A 21,948-nucleotide genomic window follows, 5' to 3' on the forward strand; every position below is an offset into this window, starting at 1 on the left:
CATTTTTTTCTTTAAAAGGGGTCCTGCTGTTTACCCCGGCTGGCCTAGTACCTCCCTACTCCTTCCTCCACCTTCTAAGGACTGGAATTACAGGCATGCACCACTACTCCCAGTTCCATTCTTTCTACCCTTGCAGAGGTTTTTCTCAGCATAACTGTGCTAACAGTATGTTTTCTGTGTTTATGCCCTCAGCTAGGGCTGTGGTCCTCTGAGGGTGTCATCTCTAGCTGCTTTAATAAGTACCATTACGTGATTACTAAGGAATTCCGTATGCTTTTAAGAAAACGCTTCTACCACCAAGTTGTGGTGGCATACACTTTTTAATCCCAGCACTCGGGAGGCAGAGGCAGGTGGATCTCAGAGTTCGAGGCCAGCCTGGTCTACAGAACAAGTTCCAGGACAGCCAAGACTGTCTGGAAAAAAGGAAAAGAGAAAAGAAAAGGCTTGTACATTTCCCGGCTATAGAGCTTACTTCAAAATCAAATGTCGGGCTGGGGCGATGGCTCAGTGATTAAGAGCACTGACTATTCTTCCAGATGGACCCAGGTTCAATTCCCAGCACCCACATGGCAGCTCACAACTGTCTATAATTCCAGTTGCAGGGGACCTGACACCCATGGCAAAACACAAATGCACATAAAATAAATAAATTTTAGAAAACAAAAACCAAAACAAAACAAATCAAATGTCCATTTTTAAGCCTCCAGTTTCTGCTTTGCATTTAGCTCTAGGAATGGCATTTAGCTTGACTCCACTGTGGGTTCCCCTGTGTCTGTTTGCACCCTCAAATAGTTTAGCAACAGGAGGTTGACAGCCAGCCAGCACTGGTATTCCAGCCTTTGCAGGACAGTCACCTTTCTCCTTCTGTGTCATCCTAAAGCGGCAAACTCAGCCCACCTGTAATATTTTCCATGATCTTGCTGTCCCCTTAGCGCCCCTGCAGCAGTGTGTGGAAGACCGCCAGCTCTGCCCTTCCCTGGCCGGGTTCCAGTTTACTAAATGGGACAGTGAAACACATAATGAGGTGTGGTCAACTTTTGGGTCTATAAGGGCTCGGGGCGTTTTCGAGTGGCTGTTGGTTTCAGTTAGCTAGCCCAGACTAGTTCTGCCCAGTGGAAGCCAAATCTGTGGCATCGATTTTATTTATTCAAGAGTACAGAAAATATTTCCTTTGGCTCTTCTATGGGAATTCTCAGCCTAGCGGGGGGGGTGGGAGGGGGCTGTGAACCCCAGCAGGACCATCATACAGTTGTGGACTCTGAGGTCAGCTCCATGTCTTCTTTGCTTTCTTAGGTCAGCTTTGCTTTTAAGCATGCATATCATGGTAGCCTCTTGTCTCCAGCTGCTGTCAGGCTAGAGGCATTTCCTTCTTTGGGGAGTTAAGTCCACTGGCACACTGTTTCCTGAGAAACTGTCATGTTTAAAGTCTTCCTTTGTGTATTTTTAGCAGGGCTCCCTTTAGCCTACTTACTACAACTTCCACCATAAATGGTCTCCATGGAGAACTCTTCTCCAAACATGCAGTTAACGAATGTGGATTCCTGTTTGGGTTTTGCAAAATGTGCCCAACACAATGCAGCTTCAGCCTGCTCTGCACAATGTAAACTTCCTTGTGAGAGTGCTGGTTCTAGGAGGTGGGACTGGGCTGGGGTGCCGGAAAAGAAGAGGCTGGAAATGACTGCTCTCCAGGAATGAGCTGGGATGATCCTAAGAATGGGGCCAACTGAAGACCCCATCTTCTCTTCGCAGTCTGTGTCGGCCCTGGTGGACAAGTTTAAGAAGAATGATCAGGTATTTGACATCAATGCTGAAGTTGAAGACAGTGACGATGGGGTCCCTGACGGACCCCTGGTGGAAGACTTTGATGACAACGATGAGCCAGACCCTTCTGCAGCTGGGGATCATGAAGAGTTGGGAAGCTGGAAGAACCTCTGCCAGGTCCAAAGCAGCCAGTAAGGCCTCCGGGTCCCGGAAGGTTTCCAAACAGGCCTATGGCCCTGGTTAACTGGGCTGGTGTGCCATGTCACTTATATGGGCTGAGCCACGTGGCTGAGGGTCACACCTGGCTTTGCATGTTGGTGATCCACTTGATTATAGAAGTGATATTGCTCGGGCAGAGCTCATCCCCTCCTTGCCTAAAATAGTGAAGTATTCTGCTGGCTGCCCGAGCCTCTGAGCTGGTTGGCAGAAAACCGTCAGCTCAGTGGCGTTAGGACACAGACTGAAGGAGTAGCCTGTGATGATGGGGGAGGATAGAATGGAGATGGCCCTCTAAGAGGGTAAGGACTGGAAGGAGCAGCCTTGAAGTACTGTATCATACAGACTTGGGTGGTTATGTAGACTTGGCAAGGGGTACCTGTCACTCAGATGTGCTGAAAGAATTGTAGGGTGGCTAGAGTTCTGGACGCTGACAGGGCCCCTACATAGCATCAGGCCAGACTGTCAGGAAGGGACACAGATCCTTCACATCTTTGCCCTTATGTGCCTCACTGCCCAAAGCTGACCACAAAGTGCAGGTTGGGACCAAGTACAGAGGCTCTGAAGCCATCTTGTTCCACTATAGTTCTTGTGGACCTACACATGTTAGTCTGTGTCACAGCCTAGATCCTTGTCCTTGACAGTATAAGATCCAACAGACTTGAATTGTGAGGGTTTTGTATTTTAATTTTAAAAATTAATTTTGAAATACATAATCTCTTGGGCTTTTGGCTTGGTTGGTTTTGGTTTGTCCATTTTGTTGTTTTTTGAGGTTCTGTAGAGAAAACCTCTCTATTATTATTATTATTATTATTATTATTATTATTATTATTATTATTATTATTATTAAAGACAGGGTTTCCTGGAACTCACTCTGTAGACCAGGCTGGTCTCAAATTCAGAGATCCACCTGCCTTTGCCTCCCGAGTGCTGGGATTTAAAGGCCTGCACCACCACCGCCCGGTACTCTGCCTGTTTTCTTGTCTCTCAGATGGGTAGATTAATATTTATAAAGCACTTTGGAATAGACAACGTATTTGAATAGTTATAGACCCCTTGTGAGAAAGTTAGGTAGAAACATTCAGCAAGTAAAAACTGGAGGTTTCTTAATGAAGGGTTTGCTTGGACGCAGAGAGGCTGTTTCTGGGACCAGGGAGTCTGCATGGTGGCTCACAGCCTGTAACTCCAGTTCCAGGGACTCCATGTCCTCTTCTGGCCTCTGGAGACACCAGCGTGCACGTGGGGCACACATTCATGCTGGAAAAATACCCATACATATAAAATAGAAAAACACTGAAAAAGTAGGAAGTGATCCTTTGTGGCAGAGAAGGTGGGGCAGCACCTCTAGTAATACCAGCAGCTTCTTTATATGTAACGCATGGTTTATGTTCTGTGCAGTATACATGAACAAATGATTTCATTGCATTACAGGGAACAAACTATTTCCCTCGGGGACAGAGATGTCCAAACCATGTGCACCTTTTTATCCCTGGCACCTGGAGAATACTCCTATTTCAGCCCCCGGACCATGAAGATGTGGGCTGGCCCTGATCACTGGCGCTTTCGGCCTTCTCGACCCAAACGTAAGTACTTGGGACTTTAGGGCAGTGCTGTGCAGCACACACTGCCTTGGTGTGCAGTCAGCAGGGAGAGGAGATGCTGCTGATCTCCTGAGGAGGAGCTGAAGCCGGGATCTGAGGCAGCCTCCTGGCTGCACAGACAGCGGTCAGCCACTGGAGGATCAGTTAGTGTCATGACAAGAGTAGAAGAGTGGAGAACAGGCCTCGTGACCTTGTTCTGCTTCCTAATACCAGCGTCACTCAAGCTGTGGCAGTGGTACAGGAAGCCCCTACAGCCTTCCAGAATCTGTAAAGAAAAGTGGAGCACCGGGTGCTGGCGGTGCCTGCCTTTAATCTCAGCACTTGAGAGGCAGAGGCAGGCAGATCTCTGTGAGTTTGAGGCCAGCCTGGTCTACAAGAACTAGTTCCAGGAGAGGCTCCAAAGTGACAGAGAAACCCTGTCTTGAAAAACAAACAAACAAAAAAAAAATGAAAGAAGAAAAAGTGGAGCATATACTGATACATGTTAGCACAACATGAATGTTAACGAGGTTTGTGATTTTGCTGTGTTCCAGCACTGTAGGTGATGCTTAGCCACACATGCTGCCTTCTGTGCTCGACGAGGCCTCTGGTAGATGTGAGATGAGAATAATGTTGGCATAGAGTGAATGGTGCTGTGATTGTTCTTATTTCTGCAGAAGATGCCACCTCCTGTGCGGAGAACAAAAAGAAGAGTGCAAAGAAGGACTTTGAAATTAATTTTGATGATGATATTGATTTTGATGCATATTTTCAGAAAACAAAGGTTTGTGCCAGACATTAGTGCCTTCTGAGTTACTCTTCATTTCTCTTGCCTTGCAGACAGGGTCTTCAAAACTCACTACAGCCTGGTGTGACATCGCACGCCTTTAATCTCCGCTCTCAGGAGGCAGAGGTTCTTAGAGTTCCAGGCTAGCTGGGGCTACATAGAAAGACTCCATAACAAAAGAAATAAGCAGGGCTCAGAGGTTAAGAGCACTGCCTGCTCTTCCAGAGGTCCTAAGTTCAATTCTCAGCAACCACATGGTGGCTCACAACCATCTGTAATGAGATCTGGTGCCCTCTTCTGGTTTGGTGGCAGACATGCAGACAGAACACTCTATACATAATAAGTAAATAAATCTTTAAAAAAAAGAAATAAGCAGAAAGTTATTGTGTATTTACCTTTTTTCTAGAGATAGATAGGCTACCTAGGCCACCCTCAGACTCGCTCGCTCTCTTTCTCTCTCTCTCTCTCTCTCTCTCTCTCTCTCTCTCTCTCTCTCTCTATATATATATATATATATATATATATATATATATATCTGAGGCTGGCCATAAACCTCTAGTCCTCCTGCCTTTACTCCCCAGATGTGCCCTGGGCCTAGCTATAACTTTAACTGATAAACAAGTACTCTCATTCTTCCTCATCCCTAAGGGACCACTGAGAGATAGTCCCAAAGCCAGTGCCAGGGACGGGCAAGCTTAGAAAGTTAGAGTGGCACATGTTGCCCAGTCTCATGCCCTCTACAGGCCTGGCTGATCTCGAACTCGTGACAGGATATCTGCCTCAGCTCTCAGAGTTCTGCCATTACAGGCATCTCCTCTCATGCCCTTCACAGTCACTTCACTATAATGACAGAGAATTTCACGCAGTAGAGGAATGCCCAAGCCTTCCTAACTCCTTTAAAATGATAGATATCGCTGTTATTAAGAATGCTTTTTTTTTTTTTTTAACGAATAGGCTGCCACCACTCTGACCAAGTTCACTTTGGAGAACCAGAGTTGGAAAGCCACCACCCTCCCCACAGATTTCCACTACAAGACGGATGCGCTCGTCCAGCTTCACCTCAAACCTGGCATAAAGGTGAGGCGGTGCTTCCCTTCCTTTAAGTTGCTGTCCCTTTTTTTCCCATGATATTTATTGAGCTCTACATTTTTCTCTGCTCCCCTTCCTGCCTCTTCCCTCCCCTCTTCAACCCTCCCCCAAGGTCCCCATGCTCCCGATTTACTCAAGAGATCTTATCTTTTTCTACTTTCTACTTCCCATGTAGATTAGATCTATGTAAGTCTCTCTTAGTGTCCTCATTGTTGTCTAAGTTCTCTGGGATTGTGGTTTATAGGCTGGCTTTCTTTGCTTTATGTTTAAAAACCACCTATGAGTGAGTACATGTGATAATTGTCTTTCTGGGTCTGGGTTACCTCACTCAAAATAATGTTTTCTAGCTCTATCCATTTTCCTGCAAAATTCAAGATGTCGTTATTTTCTGCTGTGTAGTACTCCATTGTGTAAATATACCACATTTTTTTTTTATCCATTTTTCGATTGAGGGCATTTAGGTTGTTTCCAGGTTCTGGCTATGACAAACAAAGCTGCTATGAACATAGTTGAGCACATGTCCTTGTGGCACGATTGAACATCCTTTGGATATATACCCAAAAGTGGTATTACTGGGTTTTGAGGAAGGTTGTTTCCTAATTTTCTGAAAAATCGCCCCACTGACATCCAAAGGGGTTGTACCAGCTTGCATTCCCACCAGCAATGCAGAAGTGTTCCCTTTTCCCCACAACCTCTCCAGCATAAGTTGTCATCAGCGTTTTTGATCTTGGCCATTCTTTCAGGTGTAAGATGGAATCTCAGAGTTGTTTTGATTTTCATTTCTCTGATGACTAAGGATGTTGAACATTTCCTTAAGTGTCTTTCAGCCATTTTAGATTTCTCTGTTGAGAGTTCTCTGTTTAGATCTGTACTCCATTTTTTTTTATTGGATTATGTTATCTTTTGGTGTCCAATTTCTTGAGTTCTTTGTATAATTTGGAGATCAGACCTCTATCTGATGTGGGATTAGTGAAGATCTTTTCCCATTCTGTAGGCTGTCGTTTTGTCTTGTTGACTGTGTCCTTTGCTTTACAGAAGCTTTTCAGTTTCAGGAGGTCCCATTTATTCATTGTTTCTCTCAGTGTCTGTGCTGCTGGGGTTCTATTTAGGAAGTGGTTCCCTGTGCCAGTGCGTTCAAGTGTACTTCCAACTCTCTCTTCTGTAAGGTTCAGTGTGGCTGGCTTTATGCTGAGGTCTTTGAGCTCAAGTGCTGCCTGTCTCTTGTGGAACTAGGGATTATATTTCCCAAGGAGCATGACCTAGTTAAGGTTTCTGCTGCTGCAGCAAAACCCCAGAACCAAAAAGCAGTTTACACTGCCACATTGCTGCTCATCACCAAAGAAAGTCAGGACAGGAACTTAAGCAGGGCAGGATCCTGGAGGCAGGAGCTGATGCAGAGGCCGTGGAGGGGTGCTGCTTACTGGCTTGCTCAGCCTGCTTTCTTATGGAACCCAGGACCATCCATCATGGCCTGGGCCCTCCTCCATTGATCATTAATTGAGAAAATGCCTTACAGCTGGATCTCATGGAGGCATCTCCTCAGCTGAGACTCCTTCCTCTCTGATGACTCCAGCTTGTGTCGAGTTGACAAATGAGCCAGCACAACTGGCACACAAACAAATTACTATTAAGCCACAGCCCTTCCTTTCTTATTCATCCCCAATATTTCACATTAAAAACATAAATACCCCAGGCTGGAGAGACAGCTCAGCTATTATGAGCACTGGTTGTTCTTCCAGAGGTCCTGAGTTCAGTTCCCAGCAACCACTTGGTGACTCAGAACCATTTATAATGGGATCTGGTGCCCTCTTCTGGCCTGCAGGTGTATATTATGCAGATGGAGCACTCATACACATTAAAATAAATAAATCTTAAAATGAACATAAATAACTTTAAAAGTCCCAGTCTTTAGAAATACAAACACATTAAAAATTTAGTTTCTTTAGAATAGCCAATCTCTTTTAAAATCCCAGGTCTTTTAAAATTCAAAGTCTCTCAACTATGGGCTCTAGGCAAGTACTTTACTTCAAGAGGAAAAAATTATGGCAAAGTCACAATCAAAACAAAGCAAAACCCAACTCTGATGTCCAATGTCTGGGATCCACTCATGGTCTTTTGGGCTCCTCCAAAGGGCTTTGGTTACTTCTCATCTTGCTTCCTCTGCATCTGGTTGGTGACTGTGTCTCTGCCTTTCCTCTACCCAGAATTCTCCTAGTCTGGTCTCCCCACCTATACTTCTTGCCTGGTTACTTGCCAATCAGCATTTTATTAAACCAATACAAATGACAAATCTTTTCAGTGTACAAGAGCATCATCCCACAGCAGTCAGGCTTGGGAGCAAGCACCTTTACCCACTGAGCCATCCCCTGACTCCACCTTATCCTTTCTGAGACAGTCTCTCATTACCAGTCAGCTAAACTGACTGGCCGGCAAATTCTCGGGATCTATCGCTTGCTTTCCTGAACTAGGGTTAGACACTAGGCCCTTTGCTTGCAAGGCCGGCACTGTATAGAATCTTCTCCCCAGCCCCAATAGGCTGTCTTTGCCATAAGGAAATGAGTTCTTTCAGAAAACTGTAGCAAGGTGGCCCACTTTTGCTTTTAAATAAAATTGCAGAAAATGAAGCTGCAGATCAGAAGAGGAAGCGTTTTGGTTTTGGGGGTGATTTGAGGGCTCTGTGCCCTGTACCTTGTGTTGTTCTGTGCCATGGAGACTAGATTAGACTATGTAGCCTGTTAAGACTCTCGCTCTAGGGTCACGTCATTCTAGACTATGATAGAAACTGAGCGTAGTAACAAGGTTGATATCCCCAACTTTTCCCAGTAGCTGCTTTTCTAGAAAATTCTTTTTATATTGCCCCTACTCTCGTTTTATTCTAGTTACTTAAGATGGACAAGAACCAGAAGGCAAAGACTGAGCACTATGAGGAAATTGAAGACTATGATTACAACAACCCCAACGATACCTCCAACTTCTGTCCTGGACTTCAGGTAAGGGGAGAGGAGCTCTGACCTCTCCCGACAGAGGGTGGTCTCTTCCCTGGCTTCTGAATGCAGACAGCTGTAGTTCTAGTCTACATTCTAACGGGCTTCTCGGGTGCCGTCTGTCTCAGTATAGACCACTGAACAGTGCTGAGAAGTGAGCTCAGCATGGCCGCTTTACTCACGCCCTGGGTTCAGGAAGCAGTGGGCATCCGCTGCTAATGAGTTAATGTGGATGGAGTCTTTGACCTGTACAATGCAGTGCTAATCTTGGCTGTTGTGGGATTTCAAAGGATTAGAACTACTCCTGTTATTAGGAACTAATATTTTGGCTATAAGACTAAACACATAGACATGTGAAGGTGGTGTGGTCTAGTGGGGCAAAGAACAGTCTAGAACATACATACATGCATACAAACATACATATAGCATATCTGTGTGTGTGTGTATATATATATATATATATAGTATATACAGTATTCTTATTTTTATCGTTATTTTTATTTTATGTACATTGGGGTTTTGTCTGCATGTGTGTCTGTGTGAGGGTATTGGATCCCTTGGAACAGGAGTCATAGACAGTTGTGAGCTGCCACATGGGTGCTGGGAATTGAACCCCTGAACCTCTGGAAGAGCAGTCAGTGCTCTTAACTGCTGAACCATTTCTCCAGCCTGACCACAGTAATTCTTTTAAAGGAAAACATTTAATTGGGGCTGGTTTACAGTTCAGAGGTTTAGTCCCTTATCAGCATGGTGGCGCACAGGCAAACATGGTCCCGGAGACGTAGCTGAGAGTTGTGCATTTGGATAGCAGGCAGCAGGAAGAGGGAGACAGACACTAGCTAGGGCTTAGCTTCTGAAAACCTCAAAGCCCACCCCCAGTGACAACCCCCCCAAGTCTCACATACTCTTAACTAGACCACATCTCCTAATCCTTTCAAATAGTGCCCCTTCCTATGAGCCTGTTTGGGCCATTGTTGTTCAAACCATCATACCAGGTATGGTGGGACACACCCTGTAATCCCAGCACTCGGGAGGTGGAAGAAGAAAGATCAGAAGTTCAAGTCATTCTGGGCTACAAGGCAGCAAGGCAGGTTTAAGGATGCATGAGACCCTCTGTCCAAATATATAAGGACATGGCTCTTGCTGCTAAATTAGATAGTCTCTGGGAATCTCCTTTTGTGTGTGTGTGTGTGTGTGTGTGTGTGTATATTTTTCTATACTGGGGATAGTACCCAGTACCTCACATGTGGTGTGTGTGCTCTCCTACTGGGCTATTTGCCCAGCCCCTGCTCTGTGCTCTGGCTTCTAACCAAAGGTGACACTGGCCTCCTTTAAACTCCTGCTTCAGCAGTCTCTGGCAACAGACCCCTCTGTCTCGTAGGTTTATGTGAAATGGGGAGAAGTGAAGTGAGCAGTCCACCTTGTGGGACTCAGTGGACTCTGAGGTGGTCTCTGCTTGCTTTGTGTACATGGACTCTTTCTGGTGGTTTCTGTTGTTGTTAAAAAATATAATGCTGGCATGCCCTGGCAGGCTTGCAAAGCAGCCGCTAGTCCGACAAGGTCAGCTGTGGGTCCCTGCAAGATCCCCAGGGTGGCAGGCTGGTCCCGCCATGCGGTCCAGAGAGCAGGCGGGTGGGTGCGGCGGATTAAAGATTTATAGGACATAGTAAATAGACGTAAGGCTAAACATGAAAGTAAACATTTATTACTTAAAGAAGAGGGAGACAGAGAGACAGACATAGAGGAGACACAGAGAAGACACATGTGCACACGCTGCCGAGAGAGGGGGACAGAAGGAAGGGGTTAAGATGGCTACGAGGGGTCAGAAGTGGCTGGGAGTGGGCGTGGCTTGCCCTTAAAGGGACCAGACCAAAAGAATAACAGTTTTTAAGCTCCATTGACAGCTGCTACAAGCCAAACTTGTGGCCTTGTTTCCTTGCCCAGGCTGGTGACAGTGATGATGAAGAGCCAAATGATTTATTTGCGGGACCAGCTGGGACCTTTGACCTTGAATCTGATCCTTGCAGTATGCCAAAAACAGCACAGGAGAATGGTCACATTTCTTCTGAAAACCAAGGAGTAGATATCACAACTTATGGAGAGTCGAACTTGGTGGCTGAGCCTCAGAAGGTAAGGAAGAGGCAGCAAGGAATTGCATAGTTCCTGGAAGTTGTTTAACGCCTCTCAGATGAGAGTCTGTCTGCCTGTGCTCCACCTTTTTTCTTTCCGTCTTTATCTGTTGCTCTCCAGGCAGCTGTTTTAGGCAGGCGTTCACTAGTTAGGTCACGTAGAACTGTCATCTTGCCAAATACCTTATTGTATTTTATTAATTTTTATTTACCTTTGCAGTGTTAAGAATCAAGCCCAGGCTATACGGAGGAGTGGGCTGATCACACCAATAGAGTGTGCAAGCGAAGGCTGCAGCAGAGAGTGTGCGTGTCTTTGCACGCTGCTCCCTACATGAGCTCGGCTCTGGGCCTCATAAGTCCTGTACCACGTGCCAGGCTTGTGCTACCTAATATTTGGTTTACTCGTCTTACACTGGAATTCTTGGTCTTTTTTTGTTTGTTTAAGATTTATTTATTATATACTCAGTGTTCTGGCATCATGCATGCCTGCAGGCCATAAGAGTGTACCAGATCTCATTCAGATGGTTGTGAGCTACCATGTGGATGCTGGGAATTGAACTCAGGACCTCTGGAAGAGTAAGCAGTGCTCTTAGCTTCTGAGCCATCTCTCAGAAAGAAATTCTTAGTCTTAATGTAAATTACCTCTGATTTAAAAAAAGTTAGAATCTGGGAGTGTAGCTTTGTTGGTAGAGTATTTACGCAGCATATGAAGCCCTGGGTTCAATCCCCTACACTGGTTCTTTAAATTCTGGCTCATTAAAATTGGGCATCATGTATATACTTATAATCCCAGCTTGTAGGCAAGTGGATCAGAAGTTCAAGATCTACATAGTAAGTCCAGGGCAGCCTTGGCTACATGAGACCCTGTCTTAAAAACCAAACAAACAAAAAACAGAACAGAAGGTAAAAACAAATGTGTGGGTTTTTTTGTTTGTTTGTTTGTTTTTTGGTGAGGAACTCTCAGCTATGTATAACTCCATAGTTGAAACTGGATTTTTTTTTTCTCTTGATACGGTCTTACTTTGTAGCTCTTGCTATCCTGGAAGTCACTATGTAGAACACACTGACTTCAAAACCACAGAGATCCAGTTGCCTCTCCCTCTGAGTGCTGGGATCAAAGGCGTACGCCACTATGCCTGGCCTGGATTCCTTCTTGATTTCTAACTTTTTCATTCCATACTTTTGTTTTTACAGTAAATTGATAATGAATGTTTTCTTCTGCCTAATTCTGCTTTGTTACTCCTATTGCAGGTAAATAAAATAGAAATTCATTATGCCAAGACAGCCAAAAAGATGGACATGAAGAAGCTGAAGCAGAGCATGTGGAGTCTGCTGACGGAGTTTTCTAGAAAGGAGGCTGACACAGAGGTGGGCGACAACACTCATGTTCTTTAGGTCCTCTGTGTGTAGTTGGGGGAGAGCTGATGTCCATGGCCCCAAAGTAGAGGGATGCAGTCAAAGTTTTAAGAAGGACATCGTGCGTCAACAAAAGAAATTGTCCCAGCAGCAGAGTGGACAGATCACATGGCAAGCCAGTGAGTGCCATAGCCGTAAATGCACAAGTGGAAGCTGCCTGAGTAACCGAATGCTTTCCAGTATTGAGTAGCATTTGGAATCTTACCCAATAGCATCTTAAGTTGCAAAGTAAATCAACTACCTTACAGGTGTCAGAAAGTGTTTAAGCTTTGAGCTACATTCTGATCTGGGATGTTGTTTTCAACCATAGCACTGAAAATAGAATCATGCTGCCAGATTCCTTTTCCTGAGAGTAAGGCGAACCATGAGTAACTGCTCAGACCCAGAACCCTGAGTGACTGCTCAGACCCAGAACCCTGAGTGACTGCTCAGACCCAGAACCCTGAGTGACTGCTCAGACCCAGAACCCTGAGTGACTGCTTAGACCCAGAACCCTGAGTGACTGCTCAGACCCAGAACCCTGAGTGACTGCTCAGATCCAGAACCTTGAGTGACTGCTTAGACCCAGAACCCTGAGTGACTGCTTAGACCCAGAACCCTGAGTGACTGTTCAGATCCAGAACCCTGAGTGACTGCTTAGACCCAGAACCCTGAGTGACTGCTTAGACCCAGAACCCTGAGTGACTGCTTAGACCCAGAACCCTGAGTGACTGTTCAGATCCAGAACCTTGAGTGACTGCTCAGACCCAGAACCCTGAGTGTCTATTCAGATCCATCCTACTCTACATACTCCACACACACATTCTGCTGGCCGAGCAATGGATTTCATGGTTTTTGAGGACCCGAAGCTGTATGGTCTTGGGTGTATCAGGGAAAGCCTCGGTCCCTGAATTAGTATGTGTACTGTATCAAACAGCAGAGATGTTCAGCTGAATGCAAAGGCACTTATACTGGCTCTGTTTTAGAGGTTCAGTCGGCAGTGGGTTGCCACCATTGCTTTGGTCTTACTATAGCATGCATTGTTAAGTATTTTCTTTCTTGGCCAACAAACCTCTTTGCTGACACAAATAATCCCAATCAAACCAAATCAAACTGAATTAAAAGATGCCCATATTTAATGGAGTGCTCCTGGGTGGCCCTAGGAAAACATGGAGAGGGAAAGAGAAAGAAGTGGGGACCACACGAAACCCAGAGACCACATGTTCTTCCTCTGGGGACAGTTTAAATAGCTTGTGGGAGTGGCCTTGAGCTTCCCTGGGGAGTGGTCACCATTTGGCGGGCTTTCTTGACCCTCTCTGTTGACTGAGGTTTCTGTCCTATCCGGTTTCCGCAGTCATTAGGTCCCAAAGAAATCACACAGAGGTCTACTTTAATTATAAACTGATTGGCCTAGGCTTTTTTAAATTAACTCTTATAACTTATATTAGCACATAATTTTTGTCTCTGTTAGCCACATGGCTTGGTACCTTTTTTGGTAAGGCAGTCACATCTTACTTGCTCTGTGTCTGGCTTCCTCTCTGTCTGGGTGACAACTGTAGACTGAAACTTTTCTCTTCCCAGAATTCTCATTGCCCTGCCTCTACTTCCTGCCTAGTTGCCCCACCTGTACTTTCTGCCTGGCTACTGATCAATCAGTGTTTATTTAAAATACAAGTGACAGGGTACAGACCATTGTCCCACAGTTCCTCCCTGGGGAGGGGTCACCGTTTGGTGGGCTTTCTTGGAGGTAGAGTTTGGATTGAGGCAACTCCCAGGGGAGGGAGCTTATGTCAGGAGCTGGGGTGAAGCCCCCAGGCAAACAATCCAGACTTTTTGTATAAAGGGGTGTTAGGGATCTGAGATGATGCTTCTGACCAAACATTCCAGACTTTTTGGATAAAGGGATGCTAGCGAGCTGAGGTGAAGCCCCTCAACCAATTATTTTTAGTTTCCCCTTATAGCCATTAAAATATAATTGTTATTCTTAAGCTGGCCTGGTTATTTATCGTACCAACTTATTTCGCAACAAAACTTATAGCAATGAGCTACCAGTATTTTCAGTCATCAAATGCCATTAGACAGATCTAAGGGGGATAATCCCAAGCTAGTCCCAAGTCTCTCCTTAGTCATCGGAGAATACCAGCCTTGGAAACAGTGCTTGCCATTGGCTGCTGTGTACAAGAAGCCCAAAGATTTTCCTTTGGGGGCAAGATTTAGTCTATTTGTCTTGGCAGGATGAGAGGATGGATTCCCTGGGTGTAGTATCCAGGAAGCTGAAGAGGTAGAAGGCTGCTTTTTGCTGTGCGGGTGGCTGTGCCAAACCCAAAGACAAGCCTCAAGGCAGCTGGTCTTTTGCAACCGTGCGTCTTCTTGGAGGAGCTATAGGATACTGCAAGAACTGCCATGTCTCTGTGTTAGAAGCTCTTTTGTTAAATGCTATACTCTCAGATCTGTAAAGGCAATTGAGAATTGGGTACCATTACCTGTTACATTTAAACTAGACATAAAAGTTAAACTTAGACATCTAATTTACCCAATTAGTTACAGTTTATCAATGCTAGTAAATGTAAAAATATTAAAAGGAATATTTTAATAAGTCAAAGAATACTAGCACATATGGGTACTCTTACCCAAGATGGTGGTGGGGGTCAAAATGGAGGTTACACACGTGTTTGTATTTTTCAGAGCTGTTGTAATCTGGAGTTAGAAGTTTTACAGATCTGAAAACACACATACATACACACAGAGAAATAAAGCAAGCATACTGTGAAATCAAACACACATGCTCACAGAGACATAAAGCAAGCATACTGTGGAAACACACCCCCATACTCACACAGACATAAAACAAGCTTACTGTGGCCACATTATTTTAACAGACAGACAAATAAAATTCTTCCAGGAACCTGTGCCGACTGACCAACCTAAAAATCCTGGCGTAGGCAGGTGGCAGTAGCCAGGGAAGCACAGAGGTGGTCCCATTAAAGACCCAATTAGCAGATGCTGCAAGAGGATGGAAGAACTATATGGTTCTAGAGTGGAAGGACAGGAAATACAGTTCCGGGTCCGTTGTAGAGAACAAACAGTGAGAGAGAACAGCTAGAGAAGCGGGAATGGGAGTGGGGGCGGGGGCGGGAGCACACATCCAGAAACCACAGGATTTTGGAGCCTTGTTTGTTTTTACGTTAGATGTTAGCCCCAATTTAAAAGGATGTTTGTAAAAGGCAGCCCAAGGGTGTTTGAGGATCCGGCTTTGAATCGCAAGAGCCCATTTCGAAGTCTATGCCAAATCTTGGGACTCAAGCCTGTCGCAATGCATCCACCGAGACAGGGCTTTTGTCAAAAACTGGGGTGGGGGAGTCATGATAAATGAGTGGCAGACGTCTCTGTCCACTCAGTCCCACCTCAGTGAGACCTAGCATCAGGCATCCGGCACAATTGTGACTCTCACAGGAAAGCCCGAAAAATTGACAAAAATAAATGTAAATGGGCCCCCGGAGCCTCTCGGCATGTACTCGTTACCGAGACGAAGCTGATCTTAGCCTGGCAGAGAGTACACGTGAGAAGGGTGTTTTCTAAGACGTGGTCTTGGGCCTGTGAGAAAAACAGTCCACCTGGTAGGACCTCCAAATGTTAAGTATTTTCTTAAGATGAACCTCTCTGCCGACACAAATAATCCAAATCAAACCAAATTAAAAGATACCCAGGTTTAATAGATGACCTTACTCCTGGGTGGCCCCAGAAAAACATGGAGAGGGGAGGAAAGAGAAGGAGAGACCATGCAAAACCCAGAGACCATGTGTTCATTTGCTGGTGGGGGGGGGCAGTTTCAGCCTAATGCTCAGAAAAGCAGAGCAGCCAAGCTACTAGAGAGCTCTTACCTTTATGAAACCTTCAGACTGAAAGAGAGTAAGTTCCTGTCTCATCCTGCTTTATATTCCTCTCTATTGCTGGGATTAAAGGTGTGCACCACCACTAACCGGCCTCTATGGCTAACTAGTATAGCTGCTGGAATTAAAAATTGTGTACAACCACTGTGTGGCCTGTATGACTGACTAGTATGACTGTTATTTGCATTTTGATCTTCAGGCAAGCTTTTTTATTAAAATACAAATGAAATACCACTATGTCTTGCAGTAATACTTTATAGAAGCACAAAGTAGGGTCTAATCACCTATATTGTGACTAGAATATGAAATCTAGGGTATGTTGGTCTCCTAGCCACAGTCACATCCTGGTGATCTGATTATCTCTCTTTAAAATTCCAGCCTTGGGGCTGGAGAGATGGCTCAGAGGTTAAGACCATTGCCTGCTCTTCCAAAGGTCCTGAGTTCAATTCCCAGCAACCACATGGTGGCTCACAACCATCTGTAATGGGGTCTGATGCCCTCTTTTGGCCTGCGGGCATACATAAACAGACAGAATTTTGTATACATAATAAATAAATAAATAAATATTTAAAAATAAAATAAAATTCCAGCCTCTCAGCCAGGCATGGTGGCACATGCAAGAGGCAGGTAGACCTCTGAGTCCCAGCCCAGCCTGGTCTGCATAGATAGTCCCTGTCTCAAACAACAGAAAACAAATGAGAAAAATTCCAGCACCTCTTAAGAATGCCAGTATGGGGACAAAACTAAAACATCTTCCAGAAATAACCAAGAGCTTATCTTTGCTTCATCCAGTCTACGTTTCTTTATTGGATATACAGTTTTGCAAGTTTCTGTTGTTCCAAGCACAAACTTAAGTGCTCAATCCATAAATCTGCTTTTTTTTTTTTGGTTAGACAAGCCAAAGTGTCAATGGAAAAGAAGGGGCCCCCGAAGAAGTAGCTGACAAGAAGATGCTCAGTGGACTCACAACGAACCTGCAGAAAAGGTGTGTGCTGACAGAGGGCTGGGGGTACATATCCCTTCTGAGTTCTGGCGGGACTTTAGCCTGGCAGGTCCACTGCCCACAGCTTGCTTTATGTAAACCGAGGGAGCTGTGTCTGCCCTATGCATGGATGAGCTGTAAAGAGTGCTTCTCTGTTTGAGTGGCTGGGATAGTCTAGGAGACATTTTATTTCCAAATACAAACTGGAAAATCTTGCTTGCAAATGCATCCTTTGTTCCTTGGTAGTTTTTAGTTGCGTGTGTGTGATTCATACCTGGTGGAGGAGCCCTATTCTCTCAGTTACATGACCTACTCAATGCTGGTGCCTTTCTTTCTAGGCTGCCCCCGCTCATGGCTCAGAACCTCTCCATACCCTTGGCTTTTGCCTGTCTGCTGCATTTAGCCAATGAAAAGGTAGGTCATTCAAATAAGTACAGGAGGGTTTGAATCTCACTATAGCAGATCTCCCAAGAGTCACCACAGTCAGTGGGTGAAGCCCATAATCTTATTTAGAGGGCCTGAGTTCAGTTCCTGGCACCCATATTGAGCAATACACAACTCTTGTAACTCCAGATCAGGAGTTTCTCATACACTGACCTTTCACATACACACACATACATAACACACACGCACACACACACAAATAAAATGAAAGAAATGATAAAATATTTTTGTTTTTGTTTTTTAAGACAGGGTTTCTCTATGCAGCTCTGACTGTCCTGGAACTCATTCTGTAGACCAGGCTTACTTTGAACTCAGAGATCCGCCTGCCCTTGCCTCCCGAGTGCTGGAATCAGAGGCATGCACTATTACCACCCAGTTTAAAAAAAAGAAAAAGTTTATGGGAGCAGGGGTGGTGGGCATGTACCACTGATGGCAGTGGGAATATTTCCTTTTGGTTCCTGATAAGAACCTGAAGAAAGGTTGAAAACCTAACTGTGGGTAACTGGGGTACTGTTATCACCTTGACAAGCGGGCACTGGCTGTGAGTGTGCTTCACTCAGGTCCCCAGCTCCGGCAGCTCTGCTCCCCGTCCCTAGTTATGCTGCAGGCTTTAGAGGGCTCAGAGGCCTTGTCATCTGAAGAATACAGTGTGACCACAGCTCATGCCCTGCCAGGCTGAATACGGATTGGACTTGGCCGTTTTGACACTTCCACAGATCAGAGCTCAGCACCCACAAGGGAAACTTTCCCCCAAGCACTTCATCCCACACTTTGATCTTCCTTCTTGCTCTCTCTTTTTTATTTTGCCCCCATGTATGTCTGTGTGAGGGTGTCAGATCCCTCACAGAGTTACAGAACTGTGAGCTGCCATGTAGGTGCTGGGAATTGGACCTGGGTCCCTCTGGAAGAGCAATCAGTGCTCTTAACCACTGAGCCATCTCCAGCTCTGTTCTTACTCTTAGTCACTCCTATGTGGACCATGTCTATCACTCTAGTTAGTGACTCCCCTCAGATAGGCTGTGTGATTGGGTTTTAGGATTCAGGGTAGGTGCAGTTTCCTCTTTCCTTGGGCACCATAGCCAGCATCAAAAACTGGTCAGACTGGAAGCACCTTCCCTCCTCTGCTAGAGGCCAAACTTAGGGCTTTGCATATGTAGGACAGTGTTTTCCCCCTAAGCTAAGTCTCCATGCTCTCCCAGCTTCTAGAGCCTTAACCACAGAGCACCAGGAAGGTCTGATAGGAAGAGGATGGGGTGGATGCTGAGTACCAACACATCTCATGTTGTACCTGTGAGGCAGGGGTGGGAGTGGGGAAACAGCTGCCCAAAGTGAGAGTTATGATGGGTGCTGAGCAGAGGTGGAAAGGGCAGCTGTCAGGGATGTGACAGTTGGGGGATGGGTTATGGTCCTGTGGAGGAGGTCAGGCAGGTTAGTCATGGGTGCCAGGGCTCCTGGTGGCCTCCTCTTCTGCATTTCTTAGCTCCCATGGGGCAGATGGCCTGACTCAGCTCTGGTGTGAAGCAGCTTTGTACAAACTATTTACCATGAGGTGATTTTTCTTGTACTGATGGAACAGACCTCATTCTCTGTAGTCACCTTGTCTCCTCACTAAAATCTGTCTCAGGGTTTTGTTCTCAGTCTGCCATAGCCTGTGTGTTTCTTTTCTTCCCTCAGAATCTGAAGCTGGAAGGCACAGAGGATCTTTCTGATGTTCTTGTGCTGCAAGGAGACTGAGGCCACTCAGAGATGCCTGCAAGTGGAAGCCACCGTGTTCTTGGGCGGTGGGGAAGATGTTTGGGTTATCGTCTGGCTGTAGCCAACTACCACGGTGTTGTTGCTCTCCCCCTCTTGCCCACCTCAGCATGGATGCTACACCCTGAAGCTCCACACGGGTAACCACCCACTCAGAAGCAGGGACCTTAAAGACAGTCTGCTCTTTATACCATGTGCTCCTGGTCTCTGGAATCTAGTTTCCACTGGAGTGTTGTAGAGAAGAGTTTCTCAGCAGCTCCTAAGAATTCTCTGGTCCGTGTACATAAAATTCATCATTTGTAAACTTAATTGTATAATACTCAAAAATAAAACCATTCTGGTACAATATCTCAGTGCCCAGTAGACATTCAGTATTAGCATCATACCTGGTTACTCCCCTCAACTACCCAGGATGCCGCGTCCATCAAAACGGGATACATAAGAGCAAGAGGAGGAGACACAGTGCCTGTCTGGAGATGAGGTCTGTGTGTAAGGGGCACCTGTGGGTTCTGCGGGAGGGATGGCAGTAGTAAGACGATACATCAGTGTTCTCTCGCCTTTCTGTGCACGGCTTCATTTAGCTGGCACTGCTGGAGGAACACAGGAGGGGCTGCTTGTTTCAGGCATGGGCCTTGTGCTGGGTAGTTTGCCTCCTGAATCTCTTGCAGTCACTTTGCTGCGGTGCTGCTGAAGTCATAGGGTGACAGTGACTCGCTGACCCCTCCCCGTCACCAGCAAGTTCAGACTCCGACTGCCTGCCCTGGCGACTGCAGAGCCCTCCTTCCTGTCTTCTGTGTCCGCACTCCAGCTCCAGGGCCACTCATCCAGTCCCACAGTTCAGCGTTCCCAGATATAAAATGTCTTTCCATAACCTCAGGGAAATGGTGATAAAGGTGTTGTAGGATATTATTTTAAGATGTTAAGTTTGTTTATGCTGTGGAATATTTGTTTAATGATGCAAAGATGTGTTGCATTTTTTTATGTTGCATTTTTTTTTAACTTTGTAAGGCTGTGTCACTTTGCCTGCCTAACACACCTGATTGGTCTAATAAAGAGCTGAACAGCCAATAGCGAGGCAGGAGAAAGAATGGGCGGGGCTGGCAGGCAGAAAGAATAAAAGGAGGAGAAATGGAGAAAGGAAAGTGAGTGAGGAGTAAGAAAAGGAGGAAAGGGTGATGCCAGGGGCAGCCACCAGCCCGCCACAGAGTAAGAAGGAAAGAAAGATAGCGAATAGAGAAAGGTTAAAAAACCCAGAGGCAAACACAGTTAAAGAAAAAAATGGAACAATTGAAGAAAAACTGGCTAGAAAAAAAGCCAAGTTAAGGCCAGGCACTTATAAATAAGTCTCCGTATTTATTTGGGAACTGGTGGGTGGCGGGCCCCCAAAGATTAAAAAAACCAACTACAGTTGCTTGCAGTGTGCTCAGGATCCCTACCACTTACTGTCCAAGTCAGCATCTTGGGTGGGCAAGCAGCAGGAGTGTGTAGTGGGTATTCCTTATAACTTGCTCTAAGCCCAAACAGAAAGCGGTCCCTTCCCTTGTACAACTTCCTGGGGAGGTGTGAACAGATCTGTCCACCCTGGTTACCAGACCAAGGAAGTGATTCCACCCCTCTTGATGGAAGCAGTGAGTTTATCAGGTTATGGGGGCCTGGGTGCAAAGGCCCCCATACCATCAAGAAACCGATAGCTTATAAAGGCTACGTTCCTGGTGCTCCCTGCTCAGCTTGTAGGCAGCTCCATCAGAGTCCTTTGTCTAGCAATTGTCCTGCTTTTGTATAGCGGGCTTTTGAGTCAGGTAACAGTAATGCAACCATGCAACTACTCTGAGTCTAGTGAGCCTCCCTCTTCTCACTAAGGGAAGGTTTCAACATGGAGAAAAGAGCCTCACACTTGGGGCTGAAGAGATGGTTCAGTGGTTAAGAGGACTTAACTGCTCTTCCAGAGGACCCAAGGTCAATTCCCAGCACCCACACAGCAGCTCACAACTGTCTGTAACTCCAGTTCCATGGGATCTGACACCTTCACACCAATGCACATAAAGTTAAATAAATTTTTTTAAAAAGCCACACGCTCTGCTTGTCCCAAAGGTGCTTTATAAATTATTTTCAAAATAGTTACCTCTTTCATTGGAAGGATTCAGAGATTATGAACACAGTTTAGTGGGAACAGCTGGGTCGTTTCCCATGCCAGGATGCAAGAATGCACCAGTTCTTGCTAGCTTTTGGTCTGTAGGGCCAACCAAGCCTTTTCCTCACCAGTCTATCACCATAGCAGGATGTCTTATGTCCTTCCCATTTATGGTTCCTTTTCACCCAAGACATTTTTACATATATTATAATTGGGTGTATGGGATATAATGCACAAATCAAACATTCACTGATGAGACAAAGACTCATCTTAAATCTAAGTGCTCAGTAAGGCATGGCATGGCTGCATATCTCTTAATGACTTCTCTCACCGTGGGAGCTGCCTTCCTGAGATGGCACCAGCATTCATGCAGGACCTGAACTATGTCCCAGCATCACTCCTGACTCCTCTTCCTGTCACTGACCACACTTTGATCTCTACAGTCCCACAGTCACCAAGTTCTGACGCCTGACACCTGTCCTGGATGACAGCCAACTTCCTCCTGGCTTCTATGTCCACACTCCAGCCACGGCCACTACCCTAAAACACAGCTCTGCCCATTTCTGCCTAAAATGTCTGTACTCAGTTTGAAGGAGAAAGCATACACTCTATCTGGGTTGAAGTCCTTGGAGCTGGCCCCCACGTTTCCAGTCCCAGCTTCCTCTGGCTGCAGAACAGGTACCAGCCTGAGGCAGGCTCCCATCTCTGCCGTCAGGATGCCTTCCCCACACCACTTCTGCATGGTCACTGTCTTACTCTTCTCTTGCTGTGATTGCTTGGATTATGACCAAGGCAAGTTACTTTGTTT

General features: G+C 45.7%; 1 protein-coding gene across 1 annotated transcript in view; it reads left to right on the forward strand.

Moving 5' to 3' along the window:
- Ncaph (non-SMC condensin I complex subunit H) overlaps positions 1 to 19,357 on the forward strand; it is a 29,331-nt gene extending 9,974 nt beyond the window's left edge. The window contains exons 8-18 of the mRNA XM_048459717.3: positions 933 to 1,024; positions 1,750 to 1,952; positions 3,409 to 3,560; positions 4,235 to 4,341; positions 5,299 to 5,421; positions 8,313 to 8,423; positions 10,362 to 10,547; positions 11,798 to 11,914; positions 16,725 to 16,816; positions 17,152 to 17,227; positions 18,932 to 19,357. Of these exons, the coding sequence (XP_048315674.3) occupies positions 933 to 1,024; positions 1,750 to 1,952; positions 3,409 to 3,560; positions 4,235 to 4,341; positions 5,299 to 5,421; positions 8,313 to 8,423; positions 10,362 to 10,547; positions 11,798 to 11,914; positions 16,725 to 16,816; positions 17,152 to 17,227; positions 18,932 to 18,991 (1,319 nt within the window). The 3' untranslated portion in view covers positions 18,992 to 19,357. The remainder of the gene's footprint in view (positions 1 to 932; positions 1,025 to 1,749; positions 1,953 to 3,408; positions 3,561 to 4,234; positions 4,342 to 5,298; positions 5,422 to 8,312; positions 8,424 to 10,361; positions 10,548 to 11,797; positions 11,915 to 16,724; positions 16,817 to 17,151; positions 17,228 to 18,931) is intronic.
- The last annotated feature ends 2,591 nt before the right edge of the window (positions 19,358 to 21,948 follow it).

Source organism: Myodes glareolus, chromosome 10 (genome assembly GCF_982192425.1).
Source record: "Myodes glareolus chromosome 10, mMyoGla1.1, whole genome shotgun sequence".
In the NCBI taxonomy this organism is placed as follows: Eukaryota; Metazoa; Chordata; class Mammalia; order Rodentia; family Cricetidae; genus Myodes; species Myodes glareolus.